Source organism: Lepisma saccharinum, chromosome 24 (genome assembly GCF_977018435.1).
Source record: "Lepisma saccharinum chromosome 24, izLepSacc3.1, whole genome shotgun sequence".
In the NCBI taxonomy this organism is placed as follows: domain Eukaryota; kingdom Metazoa; phylum Arthropoda; class Insecta; order Zygentoma; family Lepismatidae; genus Lepisma; species Lepisma saccharinum.
This window is the reverse complement of record NC_139252.1, coordinates 40,004,799-40,029,173: the sequence shown is the minus strand read 5'-3', so window position 1 is coordinate 40,029,173 and position 24,375 is coordinate 40,004,799. Positions and strand designations below refer to the sequence as shown.

The 24,375-nt window shown below is 37.1% G+C and overlaps 1 protein-coding gene across 1 annotated transcript in view; it reads right to left on the bottom strand.

The window, feature by feature from the left end:
• The window catches only part of LOC145978306 (uncharacterized), a 52,240-nt gene that overhangs the window by 10,796 nt on the left and 17,069 nt on the right, over positions 1-24,375 (bottom strand). The window contains exons 2-3 of the mRNA XM_083110849.1: positions 17,417-18,130; positions 1,532-1,660 (exon numbers count right to left, since the gene is read on the bottom strand). Of these exons, the coding sequence (XP_082966975.1) occupies positions 1,532-1,660; positions 17,417-18,130 (843 nt within the window). The remainder of the gene's footprint in view (positions 1-1,531; positions 1,661-17,416; positions 18,131-24,375) is intronic.

Below are 24,375 nucleotides of genomic sequence, written 5' to 3'. Positions count from 1 at the left end.
CGATATATCACACTTTAAGTGCTATGTAAATAAATCGGGCAAGGATATCAGCGCTAGATGATCATAGGTTTCACTATACACTATACACGCCATTGACTGGCTAATCGTAACAATACACTAGAAGGTTTCGCAATTTCGGTTCATTTCCGGACTTGCGTTTACTACGACGTTGTTTCTTCTCCTAGTGTGTGCTTCTCGTCCTTACAGTTTGTGCCATCACCTTGTATTCAAATTCAGTAATTTGTATTTAAAATGCATTGTGTAATATAAATTCATATAATTACTCTAAATTATATAAAAAATAGATTGATGCATAATTACCATTGGCGTGTGTTACATTTCATTTAACACAAACTAGGTTATATTAGTATTACATAAATAAATTTGTTATTGTGTTACGAAATATAATATATACTTACAAATTATTAATATAGTGCGATTTTGCTTACATATTTTGAGGAAATATCTAAGACGAACTCAATACTGTCAAATTATATGTTAATAATTGAGATTTATGTAGGCTGCTTAGCAGTTGAAAAAAAAGTTTGCTGAAATACTGATGCAAATGGGATAGAAAATTATGGACTGAATCTGCCAAGCGAACATTACACACACACACACAAACACACACGTATATATGAGGGATTCAGAGCACAATTGACGTAACTCCATTCAAGACAGTTTTGAGAAAAAGGCATATTTAGTTAACTGTATTTAGCTATTGGAGCACAAACATAGTGGTGCTTCTATGAACACCTAACTTTGGAGATACATTCTTCTAGCACTGAAATGTTGATACTTCACACTTCTAAGTTATACCACAGATAAACGTATTACATACGTGTATCTGTAGTATATAAACGTATTATATATAATACGTTTATCTGTGGTTATAAATGTATCTCAGTTTTCATGAAAAGTGGATTTACGCCACTTGTACTCTAAACCCTTCATATTCCTCTGTTTTTTTTCTTAAAACTTGTTGATAGAACACATGGAGTCTTGAAATTAAGTATAGCTGTGTGATTCCATGGCATCGGTTAGTGCTTAAAATTGCTTTCCAATTCTCTAACAGTACTTTTTATTTAATTACATGAATGTGTTACTGTTCCACGTACAGATCATAGAGCTGGGCTCTCTGTTCATTTGTTACTGAACATTATCTTAAATATTCTGAGTTAAGGAGTACTGTGCTTTATATTGTTAATATACTTTATTATTAAACTTAACATCAAAGAGAAATCACTAGATGATACTTTAATATAAGTTACGTCTCGAATCTTTCCTATGCAGCCTAAGGATTGACGCTTGTACTGTTGACAATAACAATGCATACATTCTTTGCACGGAACTCTTACAAGTACACAAACATTAAATTGCAAACATGTCGGAAATTTCACGCTATCTCGTGAGGCCATGATCCATTTGCGAACACGTCACCGTTTCGTTCAAAAGAAGCAAGGCTGGCCTTGAATGATATGAACAGAGTCAACAGGGAAGAAAGGTTAATTAATATCAGATGCGAGCTCACCTGTCTGTCGTCGGAGGCGGCGACGGTGTCCTGGACTGAGGAAAGCTTGCGACCTCTCGGGACACAGACAATGACTTGATGGAGCCGAATGTTTGCTCTGGTGACAACCTGAGGGGCGCAATCAGGCCACTGTTGGGAAGAGAAAGGCAAAAGTTGAAACACATCGCAAGAGGAAAAGATTTATATGTGGTGCAAATTTGAAACTACACAATTAATAGTACTAATAAAATTATGCTAATAGTGTATAAATGTACTTATTAGAGCAACGTTTCAACACAATTGAAGAGCGATTGAACACAATGAAAACCTAAAACCCATAATGAATTATAACACTGAAAAAAACTTATCTAAATGTGCAACAATACATTTCTAACTTTTGGTCCCCTACCATTTTTTTAAAATTCCAACACTGCAAAATGTATATCTAATCATTTATTTAAAAATTGAGTGCAAAAATAGTTACACTTTTGCAAACATCCAGTTGGAAACCAATGTTCAGTAATTATTACACTATTTCATTTCTCTACTAATTTGTATTACTCTTCCTCTCTCTCTCTCTTTCTATATATATATATATATATATATATATATATATATAAATATATATCCTTCACACAGACATACACACAAACGCACGGCAATGTATGTGTGTGTGTGTTTGTGCATGAGTATCTGTTATCCTACTTCTAAAGATTAAAATTGTAAATTTCTTTCATTTGTATGGATGTGAATAATAATAATAATAATAATAATAATAATAATAATAATAATAATAATAATTAATTTAATATTTTCACTGATTAACTCAAAGGAATGTGATCCTAAAAATATTCATGATGATAACTAGGACCCGGATACTTATGCATTCTAAACGTATTTTGATAAATGCATATTGCTTATGCAAATGCATATATAGTATAAAATTATTGAATATTTTAGAGCCAACAACCACCACTAAGACTATATTTTCCTTCCGTCACTGCTGTTTATTCTCCACTTTGCTTTACAAAATATTGAGGTAAGAGTTGAGAAAAGCACAAATATCTGTTTACATGCAGGGATATTTGCGCTAATTGAAAGAAAACATTTAAAAAAGGTAATATATTTTTCTAAAGTGCATATTTATTTGCATATTTTTCACTTTTTAGTGTATATTTGCATGCATATTTGAGGTATTTTAACTGCATTACTATCCGGGCCCTATTGATTACACATAAAAAAATCCCATTATCCAAATGGTCGAAGGTCTCTACATGCAAACAGTTGGACATATACCTACATGAAAAAGACTTGAATTTGCAAAATTAAAATAGCAAAAATGCTAATTAAGAATCCTCCAATAAAAACTGTCAGTAATTAATGTACATAAATGACGTGAAATCTTATTGACAAATTCGCGGAACTTCTATGCATAAATAGTAGAGAATTTCTACATGAAGATTACTTCAATTCGCAAAATAAAAATAGAACAAACTTTACTATATACAAAATACCGAAAGTTCCTGTTTACGAAGATCGCCTACTTTACTCTAAGTGCCGGCCCCCGTGGCGGAGTTGTTAGCAAATCCCGGACTGGGCATGGATGTTTGTGAGTGTCCATTCATCAAATTCATCATATCATCACACATCCCCATCTTCGCAAATTAGCCAAAAGTGGCACAAAAAGCTAAGTAAAATAAAGCAAATCAATCATTTACTCTAAGTTAACTAGAGGAACAGACAAATTATGTCAAAATGAACACACGCCGGTTTTTATCGCTGAGCTTAACATCAGAAAAAAATGATCCTTAGAAATCTGTCACGTGTTTCTTTTTCGTTCATCCGGTAGTTTGTTACGTCACGTGCCAGGAGAGAATTACAAGATTCGTTGAACTTGAGGGGCTTCGGTGAGTGTCGAAGTCGAAAACGTGGTCGATTTTGTGTGGATTCTCAGGCATATAACGTTCTGAAACATGCCACCCCACATACGTCTCCCAGAATCACATACACACACTTTACCTTCATATTCTGCCAGTAGCTATTTATGATAAATGCAAGATTTACAGGCGCTAGAAATGGAAAATATGCACTTGAGGGTGAATAAAAATTTACGAAATATGCGTTGAGAAGCTGCTTACCGATTAGCTGCTGGGCACAATAATACAAAACAACAAACGCTCCTTCAACGCTAAAAGTTTATTATAGTAAACGGTAATACGATATATCAAGTTTCTGTCTTGGTTGATAGAATGATTTACGAAGTATTTGTACTACCAATCAGCGGTAAATATAACAGCAGGCGAATTACGCATTCTCCCCTTCGTTCTATGTGTTCTGACTGGATGGAATTGTACTTATGCCGGGACAAGGTTGTGTTCTCGTTATTTGAGTTTTCTGTTTCAATTCTTGAACTTCGCATTGCGGAAAACAGATTGAAGGACATGGTAATGGACAATTTGCTTCCTATTAGATTTGACTGTACGTACGTTATGTTAATTCTGATTGGAAAAGGAAGGAGAAGAGATGTTAAGAATGAAACAAAACAAGGGGCGAAACCTGAACAGTCTTCATTAAAGATTCCATATCATTAGTGTTCTAGTAGATTAACTAAGGAAATTTCAGTTACAAATACGAGCTCTCCACTTCAACCACTAACTTAACTCGTTCGGTGAAGCACGGTCTTAACGTAATATCAGTCGCCTACTTTTACGCTACGATGTAGAAGTTGAATAGAGAATTACTGTGCTGTTCTTTTCCATTCCTTTTGTCCATTAATCATCTTTCATCCATCATCCCCTTTGCTTCGTTGTTACTGTTGAATAGTCACAGAAACACATTACATAACGCAAACTAACACAAAGAAGTCTTGGTGACTCAAACAACGAGATGTATGCAACCCAAACAAAAGCGCGGCATTTGTGGTTGCATAAATATTAGGATACGTGGCTCTAAAGCCTCAAAACTGCCACATAATCACAAAACTGGATAGATGATTTCGAAGCAGAGGAACACCAGCACCACATACAAGGATCCTTATCTGTGCCAGCACCTTATCAAGGATTCGAACCGAAAGTTCATTTAAAGTGAAAGCGGGGTAAAAAAACCCACCAGAGACACAAAATGTGGTGGATGACTGTCTCCCAAGCATGCGACTGGCGTTAACTTTATTATATTACGTCATTTACAGTAAAAACAAAAACAAAAGAAAAACAATTGCAGATGATCTTAGAAGAAAAACAAAGAAAGAACGCCCAGCACGCATGCGCAGTATAATTCAAGATGCATTTCATATCTTAAAGATAATTAAAGGGTTGAGGGACAGTTGCACCCCACGGGCTAGCCATGTTACAGAAAATGACGCACCTAACGCAGGGTTAAAGGCATAAATCTTCCTAGAACAGGTATAATATATACTCCAGAGAATCTCTGAACACTAGACCTGGTATTTGTGCCCCCTGACTTTGAATCTAACATAGCTCACATCTCGTATTTTGATGAACATAACTTCCGGGAACGGATACCCACAGGAGCACTTTGAAATCTCCCTTCCCCTCCCTCATGAACGCATTCCCCGTACAAGGGAGCGGCTAACTAGACAACCGCTTAGTACCAGCGGGGCCTACGACAGACAACTAATTTGGAGGAGAGTTCAAATACGCCGCACGCTTGCGGTGTTACATCTGCTCTGATGTCGACGACCGCGAAAGTTAATCTCTCGTTTTCAGTTCTCGGAAATGCTGTCTCCTATCAATGTTCGCTGGAACTCTCTAAACGTAGGTAGGAATGCGTTACAATCGCAGGACCAGCTTCACGCAGATTTACCCCGTGCGTTCCAATTGGTAAAATATATTTATTTCACTTCGATTTGCATTTTTATACAGGGTCGGCTATAATTTACGAAGGGGTTGCAACACTGAATAATGGCCATGTTATTCATGGGAGTACGCATGTAATTTGTTTGTTATTTAGAAAATTGACACGCGGGAAAACTTTGGGGCCACAATTCACCATTCGGTAAGATGGAGCCACAGTGGCGCTCCTTCGGACTATTTTCGGGCATCGAATCATTTCACGAAACGCAGACATTCATTGGTCTCCACGTTCGCCAGATATGTAAGCAGCAGACTTGTTTCTTTGATACCTCAAAGGACGGGTGTATGTTAACAAACCCCAGATGATCCAGATCAAGCAGCTCAAGGAGAACATCCGTGCAGAGACATCCAAGCCATAACAGCTGCAACACTGACACGTGTAATGATGGATGTTGTGGAAAGAGCGCGTGCGCGCCAAGTCAATAACGGTGGACATTTACGTGAAATAATTGTTCACACATAGGTGAAAGAAGTCACCCATATGTAATGTACACCAGAGACTCAATAAATATCACTATCATATGCTAAAGGTATGCTCTGTTGAAACCCCTTCGTGACTTATATAATGGTTTTCCCGCCCTGTGTATTAAAATCATGTTCGATTGCTGAGCACATCGCGAAACTATGAAACACCAAATAACATTGTTAAAGAACACTTAACATAACTATACATTTTAGTTTTTAATCCAAATTCAGGAAATATTGTATTTTAAAAATGTATTTAAATAAGATTTATAATTATTATTGCTACCATTAGTAACGGTAGTTTTCGTATTCGTTTAGAGTATGGTTGCACCTACGCGCACATAGATGTCTTTACATTTCTTAATCACAAATATACATCGGATGGTTGCCCTACAACCACAATAAAAGAAAAAACTTACATATATAAATATAATAAGTGTTGATTCAACATTGTGAAGCCATCAAATACCGAATAGTTATAGATTAATAAAAATAATGTAACAATGATGAACCATAGATGCATTAGAAACTTTAATATCATTCTTTATGGTTCATTTCCTAAACACTGCGTGGTTCAAAATTCATGAAATGATGTATTATAAATGGTATTTCAAATCAAATATTTTATATTATTATTATTATTATTATTATTATTATTATTATTATTATCAGTAGTAGTAGTAGTAGTAGTAGTAGTAGTAGTAGTAACAATAGTAACAGCAACAGTAATGGGGTTACGCCTGTTTGCTTCTTTATCACAAATATGTAGCGGATGTTTGTCCTGCAAAAATTAATAATTTAATCAAACCTATTATATGCGAATGTAAGCAATGTGAAAACGGATTGACACTATAATGTAATACGAAAAATGTGAAGAATTTAGCTGCAGAGTAAAGTGGGAAGAGAAGTATTAAAGTAAATGAGAAGAAGTGTTTGTTTAACGAAGAAACAATCGAAGTAGTGTTTTAAATTTAGACAGACTACTCTCTCTCGTGCAGCTTCTTTGAAATTGATTCCCAACTTTACTTGTCAAACATCATACGCCTTAATGCATTTAGGAACACAGATATTATGAGTGTTCTAAGGCAGAATGGCATCAATTGTGATTGAGAGAAGTTGTTAATAAAAGGTAAAATCTTTCCGTATATGTTTATGGGTCTAAGCCAGTACGAAACTAGATAAATTTTCATTTCTGACTACCTTTTTGCACACACAAGGCATTGCCTTGAGGTAATGTAGGAGAGAGAGAGAGAGAGAGAGAGAGAGAGAGAGAGAGAGAGATGATAAAATAGATGAGAAGACAAATACAGAGATATGTCTTATCTAGGATCAAACAAAGGAAGTCTTGTTTCGCATTTAGTTAAGCTAACCGCTAGGCCCAGGAGTATCATACATTTACGTCTGGAGCTCTAAGAATGCTGTCAAGGGAAGATAATGCCAAAATGGGTATGTATTATACATTAGTGAAAATTTTCATTTAGGAGAGTTGCGAAAAACTTTGAGGTATTAAGGGTGACAATGTAAATGTGTGAATAAACTGACTAGACCAGTATCAATTAAGGAGACTCACGCGCTTCCGACGGGTTTTGCTTATTTGAAAAGTTTTCAACGTACCGTTATGTGTGTACGGGCTCTAATATGGTACAAATATTCAAAATATTCAAAATTGTCTATTTCGTTAACAATAAACTGGGTAATTAATACGAATACGTTTCAAGATAAAGTTAGGTGGATGCTTTATATAAACGAATTCAATAGCGACTCTAAATTGGAAAAGCAATATTAACGTCTTTGCCATTGACACATTTGTAAACGTAATTGAAAAATAATTGTTTTCCTTCATTCCACATCAAATTCCTACCTCTCCTCTGAAATACATTCTGACGCTCATATTTTGAAATTTGAAAAGTTTAGCATTATTCACTTACAGGTAGTTTTTTAGGTGAAAATAACTTTCTCTACGTTCCCTAGCAACTTCCGTTTCCATGGACAACAACAAGGACGGCATACTCTCTAAATAATTGCTAGTTGTTATACCTCTGAACATTTAATTAAAACAATCACGATGTAAATATTTTCGCATTTAGTTTACCAATATATACGTAATTGTATCTGAACTGAAATTCCCTATGTAGATGTCACCCTTGTTTGAGGCACCTTTTCTAACCAGGAGTTGATTCATCTATTGTTGATCTGTGATAAATATAATGTAGCTAGACAATTAAGAATTGAAGGGGGCCTTCCCCGATGGCGCAGTGGTAGCGTTGACGCTATGTAATCAAGGGGTCCCGGGTTCGATTCCCGATGGAGGCACATAGTGATTCGGATCCCACTTTAAACTGTAGGTCCAGTCCCAATTAGCCTTACTGTGCATACAGTGGACTTAAAACACCAAATCAATCAATCAATCAAGAATTGAAGGAAACAATGTGTGCTGCAAAAATGCCCTTGGAAACGGTTGCCAAGTACGTGAAAACAGGGCATTTTCACCCTTAAAAATGTTCAAAGGGAGCGATTTCTTAATTTTCTCGGCCTTTTGGGACAATTTCACGGGCGAACATTTATGTCAGTCAGTCAGTGGTGGAATTAGGTCTTTATGTGTGTGTGTGTATATATATATATATACAGGGTGCTCGGAAATTCCCCTTACAAACTTCTAGGGCAAGAAGAGGGGACTGAGTAGACAATATTTGGAATAGGAACCCATGTCCGGAAACGTACAGTTTCCGTGCTACAACCATGACAATGTGTCGGATGTGCCTGTGTTGGTATGCAACCGGGTAGGCAGTACATGACGTCAGAAGATCACCTGATGGCAAGTGACGTCTACAAATTGTTGCGTTCCACTGTCGGCACAGGTGTTGATCATTGAATACAGTAGTACGTTTCTTTTTTGTTCCCTTGGCATTGTTACCAAATAAATTTGTTTGTATTATGGACTGAGTCACACGTCATTCATTTCTGTACCTTACGTAACACCTCATTTGACATGGTTGTAATAAATGATTACACTTTACGTCATCAGATGATCTTCTGACGTCATGTACTGCCTACCCGGTTGCATACCAACACAGGCACATCCGACACATTGTCATGGTTGTAGCACGGAAACTGTACGTTTCCGGACATGGGTTCCTATTCCAAATATTGTCTACTCAGTCCCCTCTACTTGCCCTAGAAGTTTGTAAGGGGAATTTCCGAGCACCCTGTATATAGGATATGCCTACCTAAAATCTACTATCATGAGAATTTCGAGAGTTGCAGCCTGAAATGGTATGCAACCCGGCAAAATTGAATGTAATTAGGGTTGTCTGCCTATAAGAATGTTTCCCTTTTTTCATTTCAAGAGGAACAGTCATTTTTTATGCAGACATTATACGACATTTCCAAACAGTTTTTTTTTTAGCAGGGACGTACTTACGTTGACGCACCCACTACAATGTTAAACCGCAAGAAGGAGGCTGTGAGGTGTCTGGAGCAGAATCTCCACTGGAGACGTCATCTGAATCATTGTGGCAGATGCTCCTAGTTTTCCCCCTGCCGTTGGCAGAGGTCCGTCGCGGGATCGATCGTGCAGCAACGCATGCGAAATCGATAACGAGGTGGTAATACGCGTGCGTGCATGTGTGTGTGAGTCTAGTCATCCACGTGCAGAGGGACGTATATGCAGGGACTTATGGATCTACCGGTAATGGTTCTTTAACGAGTTGGCGCTTTCTTTTTCCTATCGGTTGGTGGTTGTTCCATTACGAAACGTCTACGCTAACGCTGGCTGATAAGGTGATTCCATTCGGTAACCAAGGACCTCGGTTAAATAAACAAGTTATCAAAGATAGATAAATCATTTCGGCCAATCTATCGCGCTCAAGTGGAATCTCCAAACCCAAAAGGTTATTTCAGCAAATCCATTTTCGTCATTTTTGTCCCAAAAAGAACCATTCTCCTACACGTAAAACATACCCAACCAATCTAAGTTTTCCTGCTTTAAATATTATTATTACAATGTTAATGCTAGTTCATGAATATAGTCTGTGGAATTACTAATCTCTGCAAAGTCCAAACTCTACGTTGAATAGTGGACTCAGATCTCTTCAACCTAGATTCCAGCTACTTGAGCATGGATGTTCCTTTCTAAGTGTCCATTTATCAATTTCATCTAATTATCATTCATCCTCAGCGTTGCGATATACCTAAAGATGAAGTAAAGCGAAAGAAAAATAAGAAATATGCATCTTTTATTATAACTTGGTTAAACTGTTTTTAAAGAATATGCTCGTTTTCAAGATTTGGAAATGCTATGGTAACGTAACAAATTTTGATATTGCGTAATATAATTAAGTTGAAATAACTATGTAACTGACTAACGCTTTTTAACTATAACAAGAACAATTCAGGTAGCAAGGTAAGCAATCAGTTAACATCAGACAATGGTCTTAAAGTTGCTGCAGAACGATCTTTCATCTAATATAGCCAGTGGTGTATTAACGATATTATTTCGCCTTTACTTCCCTGCATTTAGTTTTATATTTTTTATAACTCTGCCTGTTCATATATGTACGTATGTTTCCAGCCAGAAAACTCCACGATTGCGTCTCAGTAATACTTTAGAATCATCATTACCAATTGCAGTGTGTTTGTGCTTTGTGCTTGTTAACACAGTACAAGATTAGTGATTTAGAATACCGTGGCTACTCACGAAATAAATATTATTTTAATCATAAGTGAACCACCTATACTTATCATCTGCTATTAAGATATCGGGGAGACAAGATAAAACAAGGAAAGAGTTAAGAACACATTTTCCACGCACCTTTTGTGTACTTTTTGAGTGTATTAATAGTTTTGTCTACCGTATTTATTTACAAGACATTAAACCACAAGTTGGAAAATGGAGATCCTACAAAAAATACACGGCAAAAGGACCATTATTTGACGACAACCATTTTTAATTCTTTTCTGACTCATGGTCCAAGGAAATCTCGATCAATCTTTAGTTCCAAATTCTATTACATTTTCTTACATCAAGTCAAGCTAACTATAGTCTGACCTGCATATAAAGTACAATTTTACAATACAATTTTAGCGCTCTAAATTATTGATACCATGGAATATAAACTGAACATTAAAATAGACAGATCATACCCAAGACAGAAGCTAAACTAAAATTATAAAAAAAGAATATGTAAAACATCCACAAATATCAATGCCTTACCAGGAATTCAAACGTATTTTCCACAGCTTTAGATAATGTTATACTTTTAGATAACAGTAGTCATCGGTAGGAAATGCAACAATTGCTGAATTTCCAGCTTCATGGCAACAAGACGTTTCCTAAGAAATTTCTATGAAGAAATTCTTGCTTAGATGTTGAGATAAATTTAATCAAACATAATAGATTAAGTGCAATTTTGTGAAGACATTTTGGAAAACAAATGAGAAAAGAAATTAAAATTAGATAGCATAATATAATTTCAAAACCGGCTCTCCTATATGGTAGCGAATGTTGGACTCTTCGTCAACATGATAAAACTAGAATAAATTGTTCACAAATTAGATTTTTGCGTAGAGTAACCTTACGAGACAAAATTAGAAGTTAGAAAAATCCGAAATAAATGGAAGGTCGAAGCAATGGTGGAATAAATTCAAGAATATTAATGAACTCAATTAGACAATTCCAATGTTAACGTTAAATTACGACACGATTAGCATAAAGGCGCAAAAATCGATATAAAATAAGAAAAAGCAAGGTCAATTTGCAGTCAATTCATTAATAGTTAATTGAACAGTTTTACAAAACAAAGCTGAAAGTTTTTATGTACAAATGCACTTATCCAATTTAAGGAATATTACGAAAACAAACCTCAATTCCCATCTGAACAATATTGAATGATTTAGCCAAGCATGAATTTTAATTTTTCAATTAAACCGGACGTGCCTTTATTCCAATACGATTGTTAATAACTTATAAAATGTTAATAACATACTAAATTAACTTATTAACAGTGACAGATTGGCACAACAGACCGCTTCGTCAAATGTATGCAGCGAAAGGTAAGTGATTGACGGACTTAATTTTCCATTGAATCAAGAACATCATTAAGCATAATTGTCAGTGGTATGTTAGTGAACGTCGAAAGATGGAAATTGACGGAAGAGACTGCCTCACTGATTAACAGTGCTCATTTTAAATGCAAAGTCATGGCCGAACGCTAATGCAAGTGTTAATAGGCCAAGAACAAAATCGAACATTCAAACAACTGTTATTGACGTCAGCAAAGTGTTATTCCTATCCCAATGTAAATACAATTCCACAACAAGTGAAAATTGAAAATCGTTTCTCCCCGCTGTCCAAACTAAATATGCATATTCACAAGGGACTATGTTGTAGAACTTCAGAATAGAATTTAAAAAGTCGGGAAAATACAACCTGCAAAAATGTTAACATTACTGTGTAAAGTAACGGAACATGATTTGCAGTTAAACTACTTTCTTAATTGCTTATTTTCTACCTATCTTCATTACATTCTGACTTTTAAGCTATAACACCATTAAGCCTTGTTTCCATGATTATGAAAAACTAAGTATGCTGGCCAAGGCAGTAATTTATTTTATTAAAAACATAAACTAAACGTAACGTTTCAACCTTCTAGCAAGTACTTTTGTACTTGATACAGAGTGTGATGAATACCTTGATAGAAGGTTGAAACGTTACGTTTAGCTTATGTTTTTAATAAAATAAATTACTGCCTTGATCAGCATACTTAGTTTTTGACTTTTAAGCTAATTTTTACTGCGTTTATAGTGTTTATTTTACATGAGTAATATCGATTAATCGGTGTGTAGTGATTGACGGTCGATAAGAATATCGATACAATTGCAGACAATTGTTCCTTTACAGAAATGAACAATTCTGTTATTTCCTGATGGTTCTCATGATGCATGAAGGAAAATATTCACATGAAAATTCAGATAAAACGTGCACCGAATTTGCAGAAACAATGATAAATCGCGTACAACAATTAGTTTGTTAGTAAACCTCTTTCAGGACATCATTGAATAGTTAATGTCAGAAAACGTAAAAAATTCTCTGACTTGAATATAGTTATCAAAATTTTCCCTTGTATATTTTAGATTTCCTGAAGAAAATAACTTAATACTCAGGGAACGGTAATCTTCATATGACACTAATCAATGTTGTAGTCTTCGCGAACCGTGGTATGCAAGTTCGAAAAATGCTGTTTTTATTTTCCATATTTTACATATTAGCTTCTAGCACATATTTTAGTAAATTTTACATATAATTTCATTATTTTCACATATTTTCCAATATATATATTTCATATTCATACCATTACTACATTTTACCTTCTTGTGTTAAATACCAAAGGTTTTCCATTCATTTGTATTCTTTTCATTATGTACCTTGTCTATTTTAAAACTTGACAATAGACTATGCGTCTGTTATTCTAACATTGTTATCAAGCTATCGCGGTGAAATCCATTACATAGACGTCTATTTTCAGTATAGGACTCCCATTACGTCTTGCAATATTGAACGCAGTTTCAGTTAATATAAATCTCTCTTTAGGGACCATTTCGCAATAAAAATAAAGTTTCGTAATCCATTTCCTTGGTAACAGAAAATAAAGCACATTTTGTATTTGAATTTTTCATTGCAATTAATGTCACGTTAGTCTAATGCATTTTATTAAGCTAGGTTAGCCGCTTCCATAATGGAAATCCGTTCATTGTAAGTCCATATTTTGATTAAAATAACTAAATATACGTATCTTTACATATCCAACACTCTTTAGTATATATAAATCCGTTCTTTGTTAATATCAGATGGCATTAATTTTTTATGACATTTTGATTCTTAGCAGTTTAATGAAGAAAAAAGTAAACAGGAATCATTTTCAAGCAATGTATTCTCCAACGAGAAAAATCGATCATTATTTGTATGTACTCTCATCAAGTGTCAAAGAATGTGAATGTTTAATGCTTGTTCTGCACGCAATGTTTGCTTTTTATCGGATGTCCTTAAAACCCGAACCTTATGGGTGGCAATAAGATAATGAATTCTACATATATATATATATATATATATATATATATATATATATATATATATATATATATATACAAGAAATCTAATACAAACATAAACTATACACTTTGTATTTATATTTTTCTATTGCTTATTTTACATTGCTGACTTCCGAACAGGGGAAGGGAGGCACGTTGTGCAAGAAGCCTACTTTCTTATTATTAACAGTATGATGCGAATATGTGTTGTGAATATTTGTCTACTGATGTGTGTGTAATCAGGGCGCAATATTAATTCCATATAAAATTGCTATTCAAGCCACATGCACATACACACACGCATACATAAACTAAATCAATATCCGTCCAGGAAAAATAAAAAATGTCATACCAAAAATACAGTTTTCCCAATAACTTTAAGAAAATAAAGACAATTCTCGGAATGAGATGCGATAGTCTCCGACACCCCCACCTCTTATTTTACCGTTAATTGAATTTTACTTATGCTATGATAATATTAAATAATAATTCATTGTATTGTGTCTGTGAACAAAATAAATAACACTACACTGAGTCCTTTGACTAGATAATGAAGAAATACTATGGAAATTACATATTATTTTTAAAAAATGCAAACAAATGTGATGCCGTGAAGTAGCTCATCTTATGTCAAGGGGGGTGTTTGTATGGTTTAAGACAACCAGGAGGCTTCAGACGCTTTTGATATAGACTCAGTCCTTTCCTTTCTTCCTGACATCCTATTTGTTTGAATTTTCCAATATACAGGGCGACTGGTAATTAGATGTATTCCCTGAAAGGGGTTAAAGTAGAGACAATTTGTAATAAATTTGACCATATGATACCCCTACGAAAATTAGTAGTTTTCGAGATAATCGAATTTCAATTGTTTTTTTTAAAAAATTACAATTTGCCACATAAAAAGATGAATTGAGAAAAACTGCTCATTGTATGGAACTTATTTCAGCGTTTTCTGATAGCTAACAAATAAGTGGTTCGTTGAAAGAAAGAAAAAAGTTTTCCCAAATAACAATCACATGTAAGTAACGGGTGGGTCTAAACTTACAAGTGATGATAAAAAAATGCACTCTTAGTTTACTTGGCAACGTATTAATAACAAAAATGGTATGACACGAAGCGTATAAATTACTTAAATTACTTCCTTGTGACATCTGCTATCCAACAAGGTACAAATGTTGCTAACATTCACATTTGTGTACAAGAAATAATACTTCATTCATCTTCATGTGAATGGAATCAATGAACAATACAATTAAATAACATTACACGTCTTGCTCAAAGTGGGCACCTCCATTGCGAATGCAGGCACTCAGGTTTTTACGGACATTTGGTCTCTTAACTCGTGATGTGATGGTGTCCTTGATGTGTTGACCAGCTGTTAAGATCCTCTCCCTGAGCTCTTCTTGCGAGTTTACCGGTGTGCTGTAAACTAAGTCTTTCATGTGGCTCCAAATGTAGAAGTCGCAAGGCGTCAAATCGATCGGGGGATCGAGCTGGGCAGTCATCATGCTTGTAACTCATGTCATGTCTTGTAGCTAGAGGCACATCCTCCAACAACATTACCATCCCGTTCCTCAAAAAAAAAATTCTTAAGTGATGCCATTTAAGATTTTGGGGCAGGAAATGATTGGCTCGATCAAATGATTGTTGATGACGCCCATCCATACTTCTGCCTGGGCGTGCGACAGCGTCTGGATGAAAATTACCCAAAGAAATGGATTGGCCGAGGCGGCCTGATTCCCTGGCCAGCTCGATCCCCCGATTTGACGCCTTGCGACTTTTACATTTGGAGCCACATGAAAGAATTAGTTTACAAGACACCGGTAAACTCGCAAGAAGAGCTCAGGGAGAGGATCTTAACAGTTGGTCAACACATCAAGGACACCATCACATCACTAGTTAAGAGACCAAATGTGCGTAAAAACCTGCGTGCCTGCATTCGTAACGGAGGTGCCCACTTTTAGCAAGACGTGTAATGTTATTTAATTGTATTGTTCATTGATTCCATTCACATGAAGATGAATGAAGTATTATTTCTTGTACACAAATGTGAATGTTAGCAACATTTGTACCTTGTTGGATAGCAGATGACACAAGGAAGTAATTAAAGTAATTTGTACGCTTTGTTTCATACCATTTTTGTTATTAATACGTTGCCAAGTAAACTAAGAGTGCATTTTTTTATCATCACTTGTAAGTTTAGACCAAGCCGGTACTTACATGTGATTGTTATTTGGGAAAATTTTTTTTTTCAACGAACCACTTATTTGTTAGCTATCAGAAAACACTGAAATACATCCCATACAATAGCAGCTTTTTCTCAATTCATCTTTTTATGTGGAAAATTGTCATTTTTTAAAGAAACAAAAGAAATTCGATTATCTCGAAAACGACTAATTTTCGTAGGGGTATCATATGGTCAAATTTATTACAAATTGTCTCTACTTTAACCCCTTTCAGGGAATACATCTAATTACCAGTCACCCTGTATATAGTAACTGGAAGATATTATTACAGTAAAACTTGCTTAATTTTATATTATCTATAAGTCCTATAGCGTGTTGCATGTATGAACTGTTCCTTGCTTTACTGATAACTAGGACTAGGAATTTTATGACTTAGCATATGTTTTTTCGTAAGGGTGATGTGTTCCCTAAATATATAGAAAATCATATTGTGAAGAAACTAATTGAATGAAGATGCTTTTTAAGGGCATATTTTTGGCATATTTGACCATTTCTACGTGATAAAGCATATTCTGATGGATTTTCGGTTATATTCAGCATATTTTCGCTTTTTCAAGAAATATACAGTCATTTTCCAAGTGGATTCGTTCTTACTCCCATGTTCACTCGAGGTTTTTTTTTTTGCTTTTTTTTTTTAACTGCAGCAAAATCTTTTTTAATTTTTAATTGAAAATTTACAGAAAGTATCCATTGTGCATTTCAACTCATCATGGCCCATAAATAGTATGCATATGAAAATATTTCAGCATAAGTTAGATATTGATATTTGAAACAGTCTAGTTACAAGGGCATATTTTTCAAATTATAGTGCATATTCTGTAAAATTTTAGGTCATAAGACCATATTTTATTTTGCATATTTTGGTGTTTTTAGGTCATAAAAATCCTAGCACTAGTGATAACCATCTACATCTAATTCAAGCTGAATGCGAACATGTATTTCTCACTATTTAAGAATTGTTTCGTTCAGGATTAAGGATTAACTAACTCTAATTAAGTTCTCGTACTATACACTCTGTCCCAGGAGTCTATGGAGCAGGCGAACGAAAACAAGTCCTCCGCGCGGCAAGAGGGCTCGACCAATCAACGCGTGATGAGGCATGTGATTGCATGGAGGTAGCAACGCGACTGCAACAGCGCTCACTGCTTCACTCCCCCCACTCGCCTTCTCTTCTTTAGGGTTATGCGAGGTGTTGTTCCAAAGACTCCCGAGACAGTCCGTAGGTTACAGCCACTCACCTCGAGGATGTAGACGTCACCAGGAAAGGCATGGGCGTCGGGCATCTGGACACGGTAGCAGGACTCGTCGACGCCTCCTGCGGGAATGAGCTGCTGAGCGAACTCCTGGTGCTGGAGAGGGTGCTGTGCGGGCACGTGGGCTGCCCCCGCCCGTAGCCCTTGAACCGCCCGCTCTGCCCCCTGCAGAAGGAGAACACGGAGGGCAGGGAGAGGAAGTTGCGTTGCTGAGACTTCGTGCAGGTCACTCCGTTGGGGCTTAGCCCGGCGGGCGGGTAGAAGTCGCCGTGGATCGGGCAGTGGAACCCGACCCTCCTCTCCTCCCTCCTGGCCCGTCGAGCGAGGAGGCAGAGCGCTATCCCTGCGGCCAGCATGAGCCCGCCCACCACGATGCACGCGGGCCCGAGGATCCGCGAGTTGCCCGTGAAGGCCAGCCTCGCTTCGTACTCGTCCTGGCCTTCGTTCTGGGAAGGTCCCCTGTACGACGCCGCCGTCAGCACGGCGCCTACGAGCATGAAGAGGCAGCCGAATGCTGGGAGGGCGATCTGGCAGCTGGCCGCAACGACCACCCCGGCCACCACCAGGCCTCCCTCGATCTTCTCCACGCGTAGTCTCGAGATGACGGCCGGGCAGCGCCTCCTCGGGGGCACCCGCATCTCGACCTCATCGCTGTTGCCTGTGTTGTTTGTTGTCGTGGTTGAGCTTCCGTCCTCTGTCCTGTAAGAGAATAAACATTGTGTTTTAATCAATTCACACTGTCTCTCCAAGAATAATCAACACGATAATACATATTCCCATTGCTATTATACAAATATGATGTACATTCTTATTAGGTCCTCCCGATGGTGGTAGCGTCAATGCCTTGTACTCAAGAGAACCCGAGTTTGATACCCGGTGGAGGAACATAATGGTTCGGGGCCTACTTAAAACTGTAGGTCCAGTTCCGATTAGCCTTTCTGGACTATAAACTCAAACTATTTTTATTATCAGCAGGAGTAGTATTAATAATAGATTAGTAGTAATCTGTACTAGGAGGAGTAAAATAACAAATGTATTTGTTTAGAAACTGCTATCGTCGAAAATCAGAGTCGTAGCTAGGCTGACTTATTTAGTTATGTAAGTTATAGTATATATATAACTTAATATGGCGCGATGGGACAAAAACAATGCTAAATGCATGCCTTTCCAAGGATTCGAACACAAGACCTCTGAGTTAGAATCCCATGACACTAAACACTCTCTCCCACACACAGAAAAGTAAATGCATCAGCTGAAACAAAAATGCAAAAAGGCCAAATATTTAAGAGCATCATCGAGAAAGATACAGGAAGGTGCATCAAAAAGTTCATCAGTTGATGCATTAAAATACAGCTCGACACAGAAAGAAATACCACTTGAATCATATGATGCATTTTGGCGTTGCCGTTACGAATGATGTGCAAAAATTCAGGCAAGGACCAAAAAAAAAAACACTTCAGTGCATCACTTGATGAGTTTCTAGTGCATCAAATAGATCTGATGCATTTAGTTTTCAATGTTCAGCTCGGCTCCTAAGCAATAGCAACACCGGATTATGCAAATGCATTCTGTTCGGAACTCATAAGAAACAATGTATTCTGTGAAAACGAATTGGGGAAAGATGCTGGAGGACATCTCGCGAGGCGATATTGAGAGAGTGTCTATAAATCACCAGATGCTTGAGAAACTTTGCAAAGGCCAATTCATCATTCGAATAAATGGGAAAGGGAAAAGCAATGAACTGTCAGTACCCTTGGTAGCCATGGTAATAAATCTAAAGACGAAGGACGCACATTTCTTTCGCGAACGTCTCGAAAACGCTACGACGGAGTTTTACCCTGGAGTAACTCAAGGGAGTTCAGCGGAATTACCAAGAAGTCAGCAAGCAGGGTTAAATAACAATGTAGAGCAGACGAAGGTGAATGTTTATATCGTGCATGTACCATAAGAATGGCTGTGGAAGTTTGTTTCCCATCAGTCATAGCGGCCTAGGCGCATTACAAGATGGCGACTCCCGTGCAGAAGTCCTTTTGTGTCATTGCATTTGCAAGGTGTGGTTCTGCTGTCTCCGTTCAGCGAGCTTTTCGACGGCGATTTGGAAGTGATCCCCCGTCCGATAACAACAACATTCGTCTATGGTTTAATAAGTATCAAATAACTGGATGTGTCTGCAAAGGGAAGAGTCGTGGACGTGCATGTGTCGAGAAACATTGGACTACCGGATGGATGTGTGCCGTGTCACTAAAGGTGATCACATTGAACATTTATATGGTACACAATGTAACAGTAGCGTACGCAGGATTTCATTAGGGGGGGGTTATTTCGAAAACTTTCTACAAATTCACATTACCATTGTTTTATTATACTTTAATTAATTAATTAATAATACTTATAATTAATTAATTAGTTTAATTACTGCTAATAATACTACTAATGCAGCTGCTGTTACTACTTATATCACTACTATTATTAAGAAGTAGAGATCTACATAAATATATTTATGAAAGCAATATAACAAAATTACATTTCTTGTGTTTCTTTGTTACGAAATAATTGTCTAGTCAACAGTTATTTGTATATGATAGGTGAGACATTTCAAGTGTGAAGAAAATCCATAAAAACAAGCAAATATATTAAATTTATTGAAATAATAGAAATATGAAACTCATTCAAGGAGCCGCGGTGGTCTAGTCTGACAACCTCGTGGGAGATCCGGGTTCGATTCCCGGAATTGGTTGGAATTTATCTAGCTTTGTCTCCGCACCCAGCCTCATATCAATGGGTACCTGAGAGCAATCCTGGGGGATAAAGGCTGCATTAGCATGGTGCTGATCACATCACCTGCAAAGTGACCGAGATCGAGAATGTGTGGGGCCCACCACACCACTACGTGTGCCTTCATGGCACGGTGCTATATGCACGGGGAAATTTACATTTATGGAACTCACCCAGGATGATGATGAAGCGCGAGAATGCATGTCGCTAAATTCCACTCAGTCTATGTTTTCGTTCAAGAGTAAGTTTAAAGATATTCCAACACATTTATCACTTCTAGGTGATTCACAAATCACTTCTTCAACATTATTTAATGATGTGGATGTAGACTCAGCATCACTTGAGAGTTCACAAGGGGATGTGAAATCAGTACCAGGAAGAACGTTTGCAATAAGGTCGGCACACTGCGACGAAGCAAGGAATTTTCACAATTCTCGCGAGAGTCGCTGCGCGACTTTTTGCAAAATAATTGCAAAATTGAACTTTACGGCCGCTTAGATTGTGTTTGGAATGTTATGTTTTTCTCCATGATGCATGGGAATAATAATTCAAATTATTATTAGTAGTAGTAGACTATTATTATTATTATTATTACTGTCGCAGATCTTTGACTATAATAAATTAGCCATTTTTAATTTTTTCTACAGCCTTTTCCATAATATTTCAAAAGCTCAAAGGGGGGGGGGTTAAACCCGGTAACCCACCTTGCGTACGCCACTGCAATGTAAATTTGTTGAGTTATTGTTTACTCCCATATAAGCTTTGTCCTTGTACCCCACATATAAGGGAAATAAAACAACTATGAGACTCCGATAATGATTTTGAGACACGCTGTATATATAAATGTTAGAGGGCACTTGCGTAGCCAAATGGTTGCTTTCTCGAGAGGTACTGGGTTCGATTCCCCGTGGGAGCCCCCAAAATTTCGGCGTTGACACAGCGTCGCGAGGACAATTGAGGAGCTGAATGAAAAGCAGTAGTTGTGGGGTTCGGTCTCGAAAGCCAGAAAACAGCGGCGATGGGACTCGATCACGCGTCACCCAAATGGAAAAACAGCCACTCTGGCAAGGACCTGGATCTTAGATGGCTCTTAGGCCATGGAACAGCACGTATATGTGGGAGTAGATGAATTTCTCCGAACTCTTATATGATCTTCACTTGTCGCTTTGACACCCACTTAGCACTCAAATGAAAATGTTCTGGCGTCGCTACTCAATCAAGGCGTTCTGTGTTCGACTCCCGCTGAGGACCCAAGTGGCTCGAATCAGCCAGTCCTGATTAGGCTATGCGTATATAAAATGTATCCTGATAAATATGCTTCCTATAAATTAAATTTGTCAGAAAGCCAGTTTCTAAATTATATTTCTTTCATTCACCATTTACCATTGTTTTCTTTAGCAGACTACAAAATATAACAACGAAGATTCTTGCCAAGAAATGAAAATTCATTTAATCGAAAGTCTCTGTACAACGAAGTTCATCCATAATAATAATAATAAAACATCCTACTGCCGTATCAGTTTAAAAATAACCAAGGATAATATTTACAATCTCCGATTGCGATGTTCATTGTATTACCTCCTGCATATAGTATCTACAGTTTCCTTCATATACTATTGCCACGTTGCAGTTACTAGGCAAAACGTTGACTACCACGTTGCTGAAAATATTATTTTAAAAATAAAGATAAGAATGAGACGAAAACATGGCACAAGATAACCTTACATTTCTGCTTAAACAATGTCTTGTTTACAAGCAGTCTTGAAAGTTGGTAACTTGATGATCGCAAATCGCAAGAATAAAAATGATATTAAGACACCTACAAGCATAATTTTTCCATAATCCTGACTCGCGTAGGGAAAGGGGGGGGACCAGCCCATCTTTTTAATTTAATTTTCCTGAAGAAAATATGCAACATGATTATTACCACCCATTTGCTTCTAATTGCATTAAAATTGTTTTGTCAGCAGTTGAATTCCCCTTTAAAAAACCCTTTAAAATTCTTATGTGCATATATATATACGACAAAAAAGTCGCATTTTTTAATATATATGGTTAAAGGGTCTGGAGGTCAAAGGTGAACAGTGTCTGGATCAATGTATGCCGTGCTTACGTAATTGTCAGACCCGGATCCAAGAAGAAACGGCGGGTGATAATTGAGGTAGGGTAGTTAGGGCATGTAGCCAAAGTTCATTGAATCTACAAGTAACGTGAGAGGTACTAATGGAAGCAGGAATTATTAAATTACAAACCACTGACCACTAGGCTATGATGGACTTACTCATAATCAGGGCTAGGATTTATATGTAAATACATACTTTTAGTTTGACGAATTACCAATGAAATTTTGTAATATCTTTACGAATAGTAATGTTTGTAGTGATTTAAGGCACATTATATGGTCAATATTTCCCCATATTTCTACCTTTAATACATACTTTTACATATATAAGGACAACATACTTAATTTTATATATTTCAACAGGCTTATTTCGCATATTGTTCACATGTCATCATTTTGGAATTGTTCAAAAGAAATCAATTATGTGCCTCCATGAGCATTTCAACTCTCGGCTCCGGCACGTGTTCTTGTAGGAATTGTATGAAGGAAACTCATTTTTGCTGCTTAATGCGATGCATATTGTTTTCTGTGTTAAAATTGCCATGCTTTGATGGGTGACAAGTTCACAGCAAAAGAAAAAGCCGCCCGGCTTCAATTCATACTGAATTGATCATTTTAGAAGTGGTTGTGTTAAAAGTTAAAATAATGAATACAAGAATGACGTTATTTAAGAATGTCTTGCTAAATTATTCGTCAAACTATCAGTTAATGAAAAGCATGTAAAAATACTTCTTATTCAAATTATTCTATTGTTAAATACATGTCTTAAGTTTACATCAAGCTCATTTTTACAGTATCACCTATTCAATTAGGTTAAGTTCGTTTTCTGTGGCTTGTCATTTTTAAGTGCAATGGAAATTAATAAATTGTTTATTTTATTTGAAATCGCACAAATGAGGAAATCAATATGAAGAAGTCTTCTTTCCATTGTTTTGGGTCATTTGACGCATGTGTGAGTCAATAGTTTGCCAATTTTTAGTCCATATGTATGTACAGTGACCGGCAATAAATATGGGACATCTAGATCCTGATATATTCGCTTTCCTGCAAGGCGTCATGTGTGTTGGCTAACTCCACGGCGATTGGTGGATTTTAATAGCAAATTTTCAATGGCAACTTCTACCGTAGAGTTAGGCAACACACACAACGCCTTGCAGGGAAGCGAGTATTTCAGGATCTAGGTGTCCCATTTTTATTGCCGGACACTGTACATACGTGGTGAGTAAATAAAGTAATGAGACTGGCAACACTGCGCAAGAACCGGCGGCACTGGTGACGTGGGACTTGGAGGGGAGCTGGATGAACATGTGATACACCATCAATGCAAGTTGGAACTCGCTAGCGTCACGTTGGTTGTCCGTAGCGATTGTTTTAGTGAAGCAGGTTTTGCTTGTGCTTTCGGACAATGAGTGACACATACATCGAGCAACGGTATGCGATCAAGTTTTGCTTCAGACTCAGACACAGTGTAACGGAAACATTTGCAAAACTTCAACAGGTCTACGGAGACAGTTTAAGGCATTTGCAGAAGGAAGAGAGTCAATTAAAGATGAACCTCGCAGTGGAAGGCCTTCGGTTGCAAGAACTGATGCCAATGTCGACAGAGTCCGGGAGCTTGTGCGTGCCGAACATCGGTTGACAGTCAGAATGATCGCGGCAGAGTTGAATTTGAGTCACACCACCGTTCATCAGCTGTTGACCAATGAATTGGGATGCGAAAAATCTGATTCCGTGAAACCTCACGCAGGAGCAAGAGGACATGCGGAGGGACAGGTGCGTTGATTTTTTGGATGCGATTGCAAATGATCCCCATTTTCTGGAACGTGTCATTACGGGTGACGAGACTTGGGCGTCCCAATACGACCCGGAAACCAAGCGCCAGAGCATGGAATGGCACACTCCAAGCTCTCTAAGGCCAAGAAAAGCAAGAATGACCAAGTCAAAGATCAAAAGCATTCTGATTTGCTTCTTTGATAGCCAGGGAATCGTTTAGAAAGAGTTCGTGCCTCCAGGCCAAGGGGTTAATCAACACTTTTACTGAGAGATT